The following is a 12,830-nucleotide window of genomic DNA, read 5'->3' as shown; positions in this document are numbered from 1 at the left end:
GGGAACACTTGAAGGCAAGACGAGGAGATGTTAAGGTTTGCGGGCCGGGACGCGGTCAGAATTCTCATTTCAATGCGAACGTGATGAGGGAGGGAGGCGGAGAAGATTTGGGATGTGATGCAAGTTATCTCTGACTACTGCTGACAAGTGCAGCTCATCAAACAACGGCAGAAGTGGAGCACCGGTCAAGAATGCATCAACTTGTGTGTGTCTGCTGCCAAAATTCCTATGCGCACACTGAATTCCCGCACAATTGACACCAGGGTGCCTCCCAGCAAAGAGAAGACTGCTTGGACTGTTATCTAGGATGTCGTGTCTCTGCATCGTCCAGCCCGCACAGGCACACTTGACATTTAAATCTAAAAATGCACCATTGCAGAAGACGACCATGCAGCCCACATGGCACCATGTTATACCAGGGATTCTCAACTGGCGGATCCGAGAGAGCTTTTTTTTGAATGCGGTGGGTTCTTGAATCATGGATGAGACAACACCCATCGCAGGAAGTACAGGACAGAAACCAGAAGCAAAAAAAAGAACAAGGAGCTATCCCAGCTCTCCCAACTTATTTAGGTTTTTAGCAGCAACCAAAAAAAGGAAGCACATCCCCCCGATTCTAGCGTCCCTGCACTGGTTGGTTTGTTTTCAAGGCGTGGACTGGCTCCTCAATACATTTTGGACTTCATCCAAATTTACGCTCCAGCACGCACATTGAGGTCTGAAGTCCAGTTCCAACTAGTGATGCCCAAGACGAGACTTAAACGGGAACTGCACTTTTGTTGGAATTTTGCCCAATCATTGACAATCCTTATGTGAAACACTAAAACACATATTTATTTCTTTTGTCTATGCATTTTTCCAAGTTATTATAAGCTAGCTAAAAATGGACATCATTGGGACACACATATTTCACTACTAAAAAAAAACTCAAACAACATTGCATAGTTTGATATCATGCTGTGATCATGCATTAACACGTACTACACTGATAATAACATGTAATAGTTGCAGTACCTTGCCATATTTTGATGATTTAAAACACTACCAAAACTTCTTTCCTAAGTCACATGGATACACATACTGATGCTAGTTCCGTCAACAGCAACAACATTTATGATGTCTGCTCTCCTTGGGATGGCTGTGTCTTCCAGCACGAGACGTGTGCTCCACTCCTCGGCTAAAAACTGCTGATGGCAAACAAGCATCTTGTTGAGTGGAAAGCGAGGTGTCCACTCTTCCGTCTGTGAATGATGCTGAGATTAGCGATTAGCGATTAGCGACGTGTCGTGTTAGTCTGCCAGATGAAAATAGTTTTTCATGAGGGTGTAGCTTGGGTTTATATACAAGTCAGTTCTGTAAATGGGACACTGTTGGCATTTTTTTTTTGGGGGGGGGGGGGCTATAGCATCAAAATAGGTATTTCCCATGATGTCCGTTGTTTGCTAGCTCATAGCTAGTTTTCCTGCACTAGAACGCACAGAAAAGGGAAAGAAATATGTGTTCATGTTTCACATAAGGATTGTTTTTACTATGGTAATTTGTACTTTTAGTTCTTATTATTTATTGTCTTATTAGTCTGTGCAGCACTTTATGAAATGTGCTAAATAAATAAAGTGGATTAGATATTTTTGGAGGAAAAAAAATCTGCAAATTTGTAAAGTCATAAATGCTGAATCGTGAATGTGCAGCGTATGGACAGGTCCTGGATAAAAAGGGATGAGATTCTTCTTCCTGTGAGTGCTGAACGAGTGATAAGCCCAATTAGACACCTTTAGAAATGAACTTCTAAGTTTGCAGAGCAAGCTTGCTCTAATTTCCCCTGCTGGGAGCACTGACACTGACAAAAAACACAACTGACTTAAATCTAAAGTGCACTGTGCAGAAATCCACCTCTCTTTATCAGGCAGCCTGCTAAATTGGGCCTTCAGTCTGCCGTCTTGTCTTATTGATGGTGCACTGATGGCGCTCCACTTAAGTGCAGCTCCAAAACCAGAGGCTGATGTGGTTAGGGCAGGGCAGACTGTGACAAATATGCATCCTCTCCAGCTTTTGGCAGCTTTGGAGAGAATGACGCGTTCAAAAAGATGTCTTCAAAGCCGACACATGACAGCCATCCATCAAATGCATGACAGCGGGCCTTGAGGAGATAATCCCAATCTGAGAGAAAGACATTTTCTTGTTTTGCTTTTTTTAAGGTCCATGACATTTCTTTTGCATGTTCATGCCAAACATTTAACACCCACATGGAACAAATGTGAAGGCAAGCCTTTTGTCACTTAGCAGTGCAAAATGAATGAGTGTAATTCTCCCTTGCAATAAGCTGCTCCTGAATGCTACTTGAGTGCCGACGAGAAAAGAGTTCTCCTGCTTTTGATTCACTTTACATGACAAACACTTTTACTTCTTGGTGTCCCCTTTCCTCGTTAAAGTGGGATAATTAATAATAGTAATGATAGTGCCCTGCGATTGGCTATCGAAGCTTGGATAGGCTCCAGCACCCCTGCAACCCTCGTGAGGATAAGCGGTAGAAAATGAATGAATGAATTGTAACAACAATCACATATCATCTATTTATATATGGTGCCACTCATGATGCAGCCAAAAAATAAAAAAAATCCAAGTAACTGCACTATTCAGCCCACAGCTTTAAAATATATTCATTATTCATGAGACATATTATCAGATACACTGATTTGCTTTGTCAGCTTTCATAAAAAGCTAAGATGTAGATGCTTTGCATAGATTATATTCATGTACAACAGAGTGGGTTTGGCATCTTTAATACACATAATACACAAATAAATGCACCCCACCCCACGTGCATACGTTTTTTTTGTGCGGCAAAAAGTTGATGATATACAGTGCATCCGGAAAGTATTCACAGCGCTTCACTTTTTCTACATTTTGTCATGTTACAGCCTCATTCCAAACTGAATTAAATTAATCTCTTACCTCAAAATTCTACACAAAATACCCCATTATGACAATGTGAAAAAAGTTTTTTTTTGACATGTTTTGAATTTATTAAAAATAGAAAACAAAAAAATCACATTTACATAAGAATTCACAGCCTTTGCCATAAAGCTCAAAATTGAGCTCAAGTGCATCTTTTTTCCACTGATCATCCTTGAGATCTTTCTACAGCTTAATTGGAGTCCACCTGCAGAAAATTCAGTTGATTGGACATGATTTGGAAATATAATAACTGTCTATATAAGGTCCCATAGTTGACTGTGCATGTCAGAGCACAAACACCAAGCATGAAGTCAAAAGAACTGTCTGTAGACCTGCGAGACAGGATTGTCTTGAGGCACAAATCTGGGGAAGGATACAGAAAAATTTCTGCTGCTTTGAAGGTCCCAATGAGCACAGTGGCCTCCATTATTCGTAAATGGAAGACGTTTGGAACCACCAGGACTCTTCCTAGAGCTGGCTGGCCTTCTAAACTGAGCGATCGGGGAAGAAGGGCCTTAGTCAGGGAGGTGACCAAGGCCCCGATGGTCACTCTGTCAGAGCTCCAGCGTTCCTCTGTGGAGAGAGGAGAGCCTTCCAGAAGGACAACCATCTCTGCAGCAATCCACCAATCAGGCCTGTATGGTAGAGTGGCCAGACGCAAGCCACTCCTTAGTAAAAGGAACATGGCAGCCCGTCTGGAATTTGCCAAAAAGCACCTGAATGACTCTCAGACCATGAGAAACAAAATTCTCTGGTCTGATGAGACAAAGATTGAACTCTTTGGTGTGAATGCCAGGCGCCATGTTTGGAGGAAACCAGGCACTGCTCATCACCAGGCCAATACCATCCCTACAGTGAAGCATGGTGGTGGCAGCATCATGCTGTGGGGATGTTTTTCAGCAGCAGGAACTGGCAGACTAGTCAGGATAGAAGGAAAAATGAATGCAGCAATATATAGAGATATCCTGGATGAAAACCTGCTCCAGAGCGCTCTTGACCTCAGTAGACTGGTCATGTACCTTGACCATATAGACAGTAGACATTAGCACACAGCCAAGATCTCAAAAAATTGGCTTCAGAACCACTCCGTGAATGTCCTGGAGTGGCCCAGCCAGAGTCCAGACTTGAATCCGATCGAACATCTCTGGAGAGATCTGAAAATGGCTGTGCACAGACGTCTCCCATCCAACCTGATGGAGCTTGAGACTTGATGACAAAATGTAGAAAAAGTGAACCGCTGTGAATACTTTCCGGATGCACTGTATGTAGTACTCTAAGCATAAACTGGAAGTAAAAAAGGAACGCTATTATGTGTTAGTCTATACCAGTGTTTTTCAACCTTTTTTGAGCCACGGCATGTGGCACACCACTAACCAAAAATGTTCCAAAATGTCACCACGACCTCACACGTGCATCAATAAGTCTATGGGAGGAACAAGGTAGGTGTTGCCACACGGACCAATATTACATTGCTCTGCCAGTCTTTACACCACAGACACTCCACAGTAGCCACGTTTTTACATCACCACTTTTTCTCTTTCCAAATGACCTTTCGGGAAACAATGGTATCCATAGAAAGGAATATTCCAATCTCTTGTCTACATGCGTGGTGAAAATCAACCAGAATAGTCAATAGGGCATGCCCAGTAAAACGTAAACATCAACATCACGCGATACCGGCTTCCCCGAGTTTTTCTTTCACTTGTTGGAATAACTCCGTATTGCCAGTGTTTCGTCTGTCCAGTCTTGAAATTTAGTTTGAATCAAAAACAAACTTTGCTTAGTCCAGTGCCGATTGCTGGCCTCCATTTTTAAAAGTCAAGAACGTCTGGATCTGCGTGTTACGTCATATCTGAGCATGCGCTGAAAGAACGCACCCGGGATCAATTTCAATCTTGCTAATATTTTATAATTAAACTCAGGACATGTTTTATATAGATATATAATTTCTTTTTTAATAAAACTGCACTTGTGAATGGCATATAGAAAGGTTTAGATCCATACGATTGACATAATGACTATTGACATAATATTTGCAAATGATGATTAATAAATGTTAATTATAAAAAGTGATATTGGTGCTGTAGGTCGATGGATTCAAGTGCGTGTGCAATGTGCTTTGAGGTGAGTAAGTTAAGAAAAGTGTAGAGAGTCTCCGAATGGTATTTTAGTGTTAGTTCTATCTCACTTTGCCATCTTGTCTGTGGAACCTCCAGGTTTTTGTTATCTTGCCCACACAGGCTGTATTGATTGCAGCACTGTTTCCCGGGCTGTTATTATCACTGCTGCACTGTAATCACTTTGCATCTGCGTCTGTGCTGTACAAATGAAACAAAGTGACCACCAAGGCTAACAGCGCTCACAGAGGCTGTCCACAATTGTTTTTTTTAAACAATATTTGCTCCCTGGTGGATCATCCACTGGAATGGAAACAAATGGTGCCACCACTAGAGCGAGACATCAAAGTAAGGTGGCAGAAAAGTTCAATTAAATTAAATGTGAGAGCACGAAGGACAGATTGTGATTTATACTTTTTCATGTGGCGCCAAAAGCTAACATAGAGCGTTTAATCTCCGTTCAGCTCCAATGTGGTAATATATAGTGAAGACAAAAATGCAGTGCCCTCGGTGAGGTGCCGTGATGGGAGTCAGGGAGAGGAAATTGGAAAAGGAACAAATACAGTAGGTGTGTGTTGATGACCTGGGCAGGGCAGCGTGCAGGTTTCCTTCAGAATGATGAGTTTGTCGCCGTCCACCGACAACTCCAGGCCTCCGCACAGCTCCTCATCCACTTGGCTGCCTTCGCCCTGCTCGCTGCCATCCGACACGAAGCAAGTCAGGTTCCTATAGCGCGTGCCGTGACCGCACACCACGCTCTGGAGGAAGAGGATGAGGAGCGACATCAGCTGACAACTTAATGACTCACAGATAATCCTGACCAAACCCTGCATGATGATTGCGTGCCGATGAGAACTATGAGGAGACACCATAGTTCTCCTACTACAAAGTACTACAAAGATCACAGTATCATTTTGTCAAGGAACTTTTCTAGAATTTCTCCCGTCAGAAATCCAGTAAATCCAATTAATCTGTTCCAGAAAGCAAAATATTCATTCAATCATTCATTTTCAACCGCTTTTCCTCACGAGGGTCGCGGGGGTGCTGGAGCCTATCCCAGCTGTCTTCGGGCGTGAGGCAGGGTACACCCTGGACTGGTGGCCAGCCAATCACAGGGCACATATAGACAAACAACCATTCACACTCACATTTATACCTATGGACAATTTGGAGTCACTAATTAACCTGGCATGTTTTTGGAATGTGGGAGGAAACCGGAGTACCCGGAGAAAACCCACGCATGCACGGGGAGAACATGCAAACTCCACACAGAGATGGCCGAGGGTGGAATTGAACCCTGGTCTCTTAGCTGTGAGGTCTGTGCGCTAACCACTCGTCCACCGTGCCGCCCAGAAAGCAAAATATGTTTGCAAAAAAATATTTTTATGAGATTTTTGCCAAAGACATGATGTGGCAGCGAGATCAATACAGACAATCACATCTCCAGTGAAGGTAAAAGTAACCGTAAATGTTAACTTATCCCCTTCATTCATCATTTGGCATAACTAACTGTTAACTGCTGAGGACATCATAGACGAGCAACGTTTCCATGTATTATTCTCTGCTAAGCGGAAAATGTACGCAAACAAATTTAGGAGTAAATTATCAACATTAACTGACAAACACACAAAATGAGGCGTACGCTAACCGAAATTCTACTGTGATTTATTACAGCAGTACAGGTGGTCCTCAGGTTAGGCACAAATTCCATTCTTAGACTGCGATTTCAAATTCTAGCTCAATGAACTCCAATGAAGTCACTGTGCACGGAACACATGAACCACATAAAATACAGTAATCAAATACTTTATAATAACAATAAAAAGTAAGAAAAAATATTTGCAACATTTCTATTGTAATAACAAGACCACTCAAAATGTGCTCAAAATGAGAATCAGCTTTATCGCCGTGTGTGTTTACCACACTAAGAATTTGATGGCAGTCAACATCACTCTCTGTTACAAAGTACAACAACAGTAAATAAGTTGTCATGTTTTGAAGTTTACTTTTGTTTCTAAGACACTAGAGTGAGCTGGCAGGTTTGTGTTGGGTTAAAGAGTTTTGTGGTTTCCAAATGTCTTTGAAGACAGTTCAGTTTGCTGATGTTATTTTAGCGCTGTTAGGCCTGTTGGTAGCGATGATAGCCTGTTTATTTTTCTTAATCAAGAGACATTATTTGGGTAGATGTTACAATAATATCTTCATCCTACAGGATGATCATTATAGTCCAGTGTTGAGATTAATGTTGTAGAGAGTAGTCCACTATAACCAGTTCTCAAGAGTCTCGTGTTTAGGCATCTAAATTAAGTTCATTCATTCGTTAATTTTCTACCACTTATCCTCAAAAGGGCTGCGGGGGTGCTGGAGCTTATCCCAGCTGGGCGAGAGGTGGGGTACACCCTGGACTGGTGGCCAGCCAATCACAGGGCACATATACAGTGAAGAAAATAAGTATTTGAACACCCTGCTATTTTGCTATTTCTCCCACTTAGAAATCATGGAGGGGTCTGAAATTTTCATCGTAGGTGCATGTCCACTGTGAGAGAGATAAACTAAAAAGAAAAATCCAGAAATCACAATGCATGATTTTTTAACAATTTATTTGTGTGATACAGCTGCTAATAAGTATTTGAACACCTGAGAAAATGAATGTTAATATTTGGTACAGTAGCCTTTGTTTGCTATTACAGAGGTCAAACGTTTCCTGTAGTTTTTCACCAGGTTTGCACACACTGCAGGAGGGATCTTGGCCCACTCCTCCACACAGATCTTCTCTAGATCAGTCAGGTTTCTGGGCTGTCGCTGAGAAACACGGAGTTTGAGCTCCCTCCAAAGATTTTCGATTGGGTTCAGGTCTGGAGACTGGCTGGGCCATGCTAGAACCTTGATATGCTTCTTACGGAGCCACTCCTTGGTTTTCCTGGCTGTGTGCTTCGGGTCGTTGTCGTGTTGGAAGACCCAGCCACGACCCATCTTCAATGCTCTGACAGAGGGAAGGAGGTTGTTCCCCAAAATCTCACAATACACGGCCCCAGTCATCCTCTCTTTAATGCAGTGCACTCGTCCTGTCCCATGTGCAGAAAAACACCCCCAAAGCATGATGCTACCACCCCCATGCTTCACAGTAGGGATGGTGTTCTTCGGATTGTACTCTTCATTCTTCTTCCTCCAAACACGCTTATTGGAATTATGACCAAAAAGTTCTATTTTGGTCTCATCTGACCATAAAACTTTCTCCCATGACTCCTCTGTATCATCCAAATGGTCATATGCAAACTTAAGACGGGCCTTGACATGTGCTGGTTTAAGCAGGGGAACCTTTCGTGCCATGCATGATTTCACATCATGACGTCTTAGTGTATTACCTACAGTAACCTTGGAAACGGTGGTCCCAGCTCTTTTCAGGTCATTGACCAAGTCCTGTCGTGTAGTTCTGGGCTGATTCCTCACCTTTCTTAGAATCATTGAGACCCCACGAGGTGATATCTTGCATGGGGCTCCACTCCGATTGAGATTGACCGTCATGTTTAGCTTCTTCCATTTTCTAATGATAGCTCCAACAGTGGACCTTTTTTCACCAAGCTGCTTGGTAATTGCTCCGTAGCCCTTTCCAGCCTTGTGGAGGTGTACAATTTTGTCTCTGGTGTCTTTGGACAGCTCTTTGGTCTTCGCCATGTTACAAGTTAAAGTCTTACTGATTGTATGGGGTGGACAGGTGTCTTTATGCAGCTAACGACCTCAAACAGGTGCATCTGATTCAGGATGATACATGGAGTGCAGGTGGACTTCTAATGGGCAGACTAACAGGTCTTTCAGGGTCAGAATTCTAGATGATACACAGGTGTTCAAATACTTATTTGCAGCTGTATCACACAAATAAATTGTTAAAAAATCATGCATTGTGATTTCTGGATTTTTCTTTTTAGTTTATCTCTCTCACAGTGGACATGCACCTACGATGAAAATTTCAGACCCCTCCATGATTTCTAAGTGGGAGAAATAGCAAAATAGCAGGGTGTTCAAATACTTATTTTCTTCACTGTAGACAAACAACCATTCACACTCACATTCATACCTATGGACAATTTGGAGTCGCCAATTAACCTAGCATGTTTTTGGAATGTGGGAGGAAACCGGAGTACCCCAACTTGCAAACTCCACACAGAGATGGCCGAGGGTGGAATTGAACTTGGCTCTCCTAGCTGTGAGGCCTGCGTGCTAACCACTTGGCCGTCGTGCAGTCCCTAAATTAAGTTCATTCATTCATTTTCTACCGCTATTTCTTCATGATCGTCCGGGGGGATGCTGGAACCTATCCTAAATGAAGTTTTTAATTAAATTTATGCAAGTGCGTATATAACCATGAAACGTTGAAACCCAGAACACTGTAAACCACCAGACTTTCTCCAACAGAGCTGCTCATTACGTCGATCGTGAGCTATCGATCACATGAACATCACTTTGTAGATGTTATTTGACATGAGTCAGCTGACAATAAGCTCCCCTCCTGATTCGCTGATGGTTCCGCTGTGACTGTAACTTTTCTCTGTATTATTTGGATTACAGAATAAAGTGATAAAGAGCAGCATGATACAGATATCTATCACAACATCTACATCTGTTCACTTGTGCTTGCCATGCCTGTCATTGCCTACCCCGCCTTCACCTTGGAGACCCCGCCTCCTGCCTGATTGTGTTCAGGTGTCCCTCATCACCTGATTTCCGGCCTACTATTTATTGCCTCGGATTCCTCCTGTCTGGTGCAAGTTCGTTGTACTCTCATGTCTCGTCCTAGCATTCCTTGTTATCGCCTCGCCTGGTTTTTGACCCTTGCCTGCCTTTCGACTTCTCTTTCTGCCTGCCGCTCTTGGATACCTTTGCTTTATTGGACTGACTTCCTGTGTACCGACCCTCACCCGCGTGTAGAACCTTACCACGTGTAGTGGCTGCCAATTCTGCCTTTGGGTCCTCCATCCCACGTTTTGCCTTGACAGTGCTTCGCGTCCTAAACTCCACTATACGTGTGTTTTCTACACTTACGCGTCTTAAACTATTATTTCATGAACTGGAAAATGATGCCCGTTTCTCAATCATTTTCATTGCTTGTTGGACAGCAAACGCTAGCTAACAAAATACATGAACATTGCGCCGAATAAATGCTACGTAGCTATTTTGACTGACACTACTCATTAGAAATTATTATTAATTATTATTATTATATTATAATAATTATTAATATATAATTATATATAATTATAATAATTATATATAATATATAATTAATATATTATTAATTACACAACTATGTGTAATTATATTTAAAAAATGCTGTATACACACAACACAACAAGACATACGTATGTGTTGTATACAGCACCACAGGAGATATTTATAGGTTATTATGGGTCTGATACCAGACAAACCATGTGATGATCTTATTATCACATACTACAGTATTAATTGGCCCTGTACCCAAGAAACCGCCCATGAATGATACGGGAAAAGGCCAAAATGATACTGTGTCAAAGCCCAGGGCAGTGATACTGATGAAATATAGAGTTTAACCATGTCCAGTATCAGCCCCCGTAGCTGTCCACTCAGAGCCCGCTGCTCTGGTATCGTGCCCGTGAAACAACCAATTAGAGAACAGCGCAAAAGCCCAGGTCATGAAGTGGGGTCCTGGGCTTAACTTTCTAAACTTTGCGCATGTGACAGGAAATGTCACTGTAACTATAAATATTCCTAGTGCTTCTGTAATACATGTAATAAACTGAACATTTTCTGGAAACAAAATGGTCTTTTGATTAAATAGTACGTGATAATAAGCTCAGGATTAAATAGTATGTGATAATAAGATCATCACATGGTTTGTCTGGTATCAGGCCCAGTATCATGCCCCCGCGTGCCAGTATCAGCCCTCGACCTTCGTACTATTTAATCAAAAGACCATTTTGTTTCCAGAAAATGTTCAGTTTATTACATGTATTATATCTAAACAGTGTAAACACAATAATTGCACAAATATTTCAACAATAATATTTTATCAACAGTCTTATCTTATCAATGTCTGTCCTCCTCATTAATGGTGATAAAACGTTCCATTTCTAATATTCTGTTTGCTATTTTCCCTATTTGTCTTTCGCCGGGAGTGTCAACCGCTGACATGTTGACAGAGCACAGACGGCAGCAAAACAAACACTGTGTGTTCACGCTCGTGTGCTGTTCTCTGATTGGTTGTTTCACGGGCACGATACCAGAGCAGCGCGCTCTGAGTGGACAGCTACGGGGGCTGATACTGGACATGGTTAAACTCTATATTTTATCAGTATCACTGCCCTGGGCTTTGACACAGTATCATTTTGGCCTTTTCCCATATCATTCATGGGCGCTTTCTAGGGTACAGGGACAATTAATACTGTAGTATGTGATAAGTCATGTTACACAAATCGTTAATGGCTGATATCAGTATTGGATATTGAGAGTTGGACAATATCGGCAAATCAGTTTTTGGCAAAAAAACAATATCAGACATCTCTCATATATATGTTTTATTGTAAGTGATGGATGTCGACTTGTAACTTGCATGTGGAAAAGGTGTGTGCACCGCTGATATAAATGTACAATGTACATACAGTATATACTCGTATTTATAAATGTAGTAAATATATACTGTGTCTTTTATAGATTTAGAGTAGGAGGTAGATGTTTGGGACTTTGGGACAAGTAGCTTGCAGGCTGAAAAAGTGTGAGCACACTTGTTCCACAAGATTTTGAAGCATGTCAGAGAGAATTTTTGACCATTTCCAAAGTTTGAGGTCACATCTTCCACACCAAACACCTCCAAGCATGCCGTTATGGTGCTTGTTTTGCACACTGGGAACAAAAAAGTGCCTTCCACAAACTGTTCCCGCAAAGTTAGAAGTATGAAATTGTCTTAAATGCTTTGCTAAGATGAAGAATGAGGATTCTAGTCTGCTGCAAGCTGTGATTGATTAATTTATTGATTAATAGCGCAGTCTCAAGTGGTTATAGCATACATGCTACCTAAATGCTGGACAAGAAGCGTTTAATTTCTCCCTCTTGTCTCTCATTTTAGAAAAGGTGAGATAATTGGCCGGCCATTAAAGTTAATGTCGAGGAACAACTCAGCAAAATGGGCAATTGAGCCAACATGTCTCCCTCTCATCATTTAGTTTTATGAACGCAATATATCAACGACACTAAATCAATGGATGACAACCTCTTCTTTATGATTCCTTCATGCCGGGGATCTTGTACAAACCTCCACCCTGCACTCGGACCAGGAGCTGTACTGCCAGCGATAGCACGGACGGACGGGACACGGCTTCCACTGCTGCATCTGGGACGGACAAGGACGGCCGTCGCCCTGCGAGGCCTGAACCGCTGACCTCTGTCGCCACATCTTACCTGGAGGAAGGACAAGACATCATCATTATCAGCAGTATTACTCTGCGTTCACTTCACTTGATCTATTTTTAATTGCCTGCCATCTGCCAGCTCCGGTGCTGATCCACATATTTATTTTGTTTTTCCTTCACCAATCTGCAAACTTATTTTTAATGAGTGAGTCCGGTCCATTCATCCCGTGAAAATGGCTCAAACTTTGTCAGCCGGCATTTAAAAATAGAACAAGAAATTACATAATCAGCTCCGATGCGTTTTAATCGTCCCACTCTCACATCACTGTGCACCTTAACAACCAGCGCCACCTTTCATCCCGACATCCCACGCTCCCTA

At 42.2% G+C, this 12,830-nt stretch overlaps 1 protein-coding gene across 9 annotated transcripts in view; it reads right to left on the bottom strand.

Moving 5' to 3' along the window:
* Window positions 1-12,830, bottom strand: part of thsd7ab (thrombospondin, type I, domain containing 7Ab) — a 180,264-nt gene that overhangs the window by 10,513 nt on the left and 156,921 nt on the right. For all 9 annotated transcript variants that reach the window (XM_058052748.2, XM_078790683.1, XM_078790684.1 and 6 more), the window contains 2 exons: window positions 12,355-12,500; window positions 5,656-5,830 (listed from right to left, as the gene is read on the bottom strand). In XM_058052748.2, coding sequence (XP_057908731.2) covers window positions 5,656-5,830; window positions 12,355-12,500 — 321 coding nt within the window. The remainder of the gene's footprint in view (window positions 1-5,655; window positions 5,831-12,354; window positions 12,501-12,830) is intronic.

Source organism: Doryrhamphus excisus, linkage group LG5 (assembly GCF_037039965.1).
Source record: "Doryrhamphus excisus strain RoL-2023G ecotype Guam linkage group LG5, RoL_Dexc_Guam_v1.1, whole genome shotgun sequence".
Lineage (NCBI taxonomy): Eukaryota > Metazoa > Chordata > Actinopteri > Syngnathiformes > Syngnathidae > Doryrhamphus > Doryrhamphus excisus.
The sequence above is the reverse complement of the archived record's forward strand: the minus strand, read 5'-3'. Positions and strand labels throughout refer to the sequence as shown.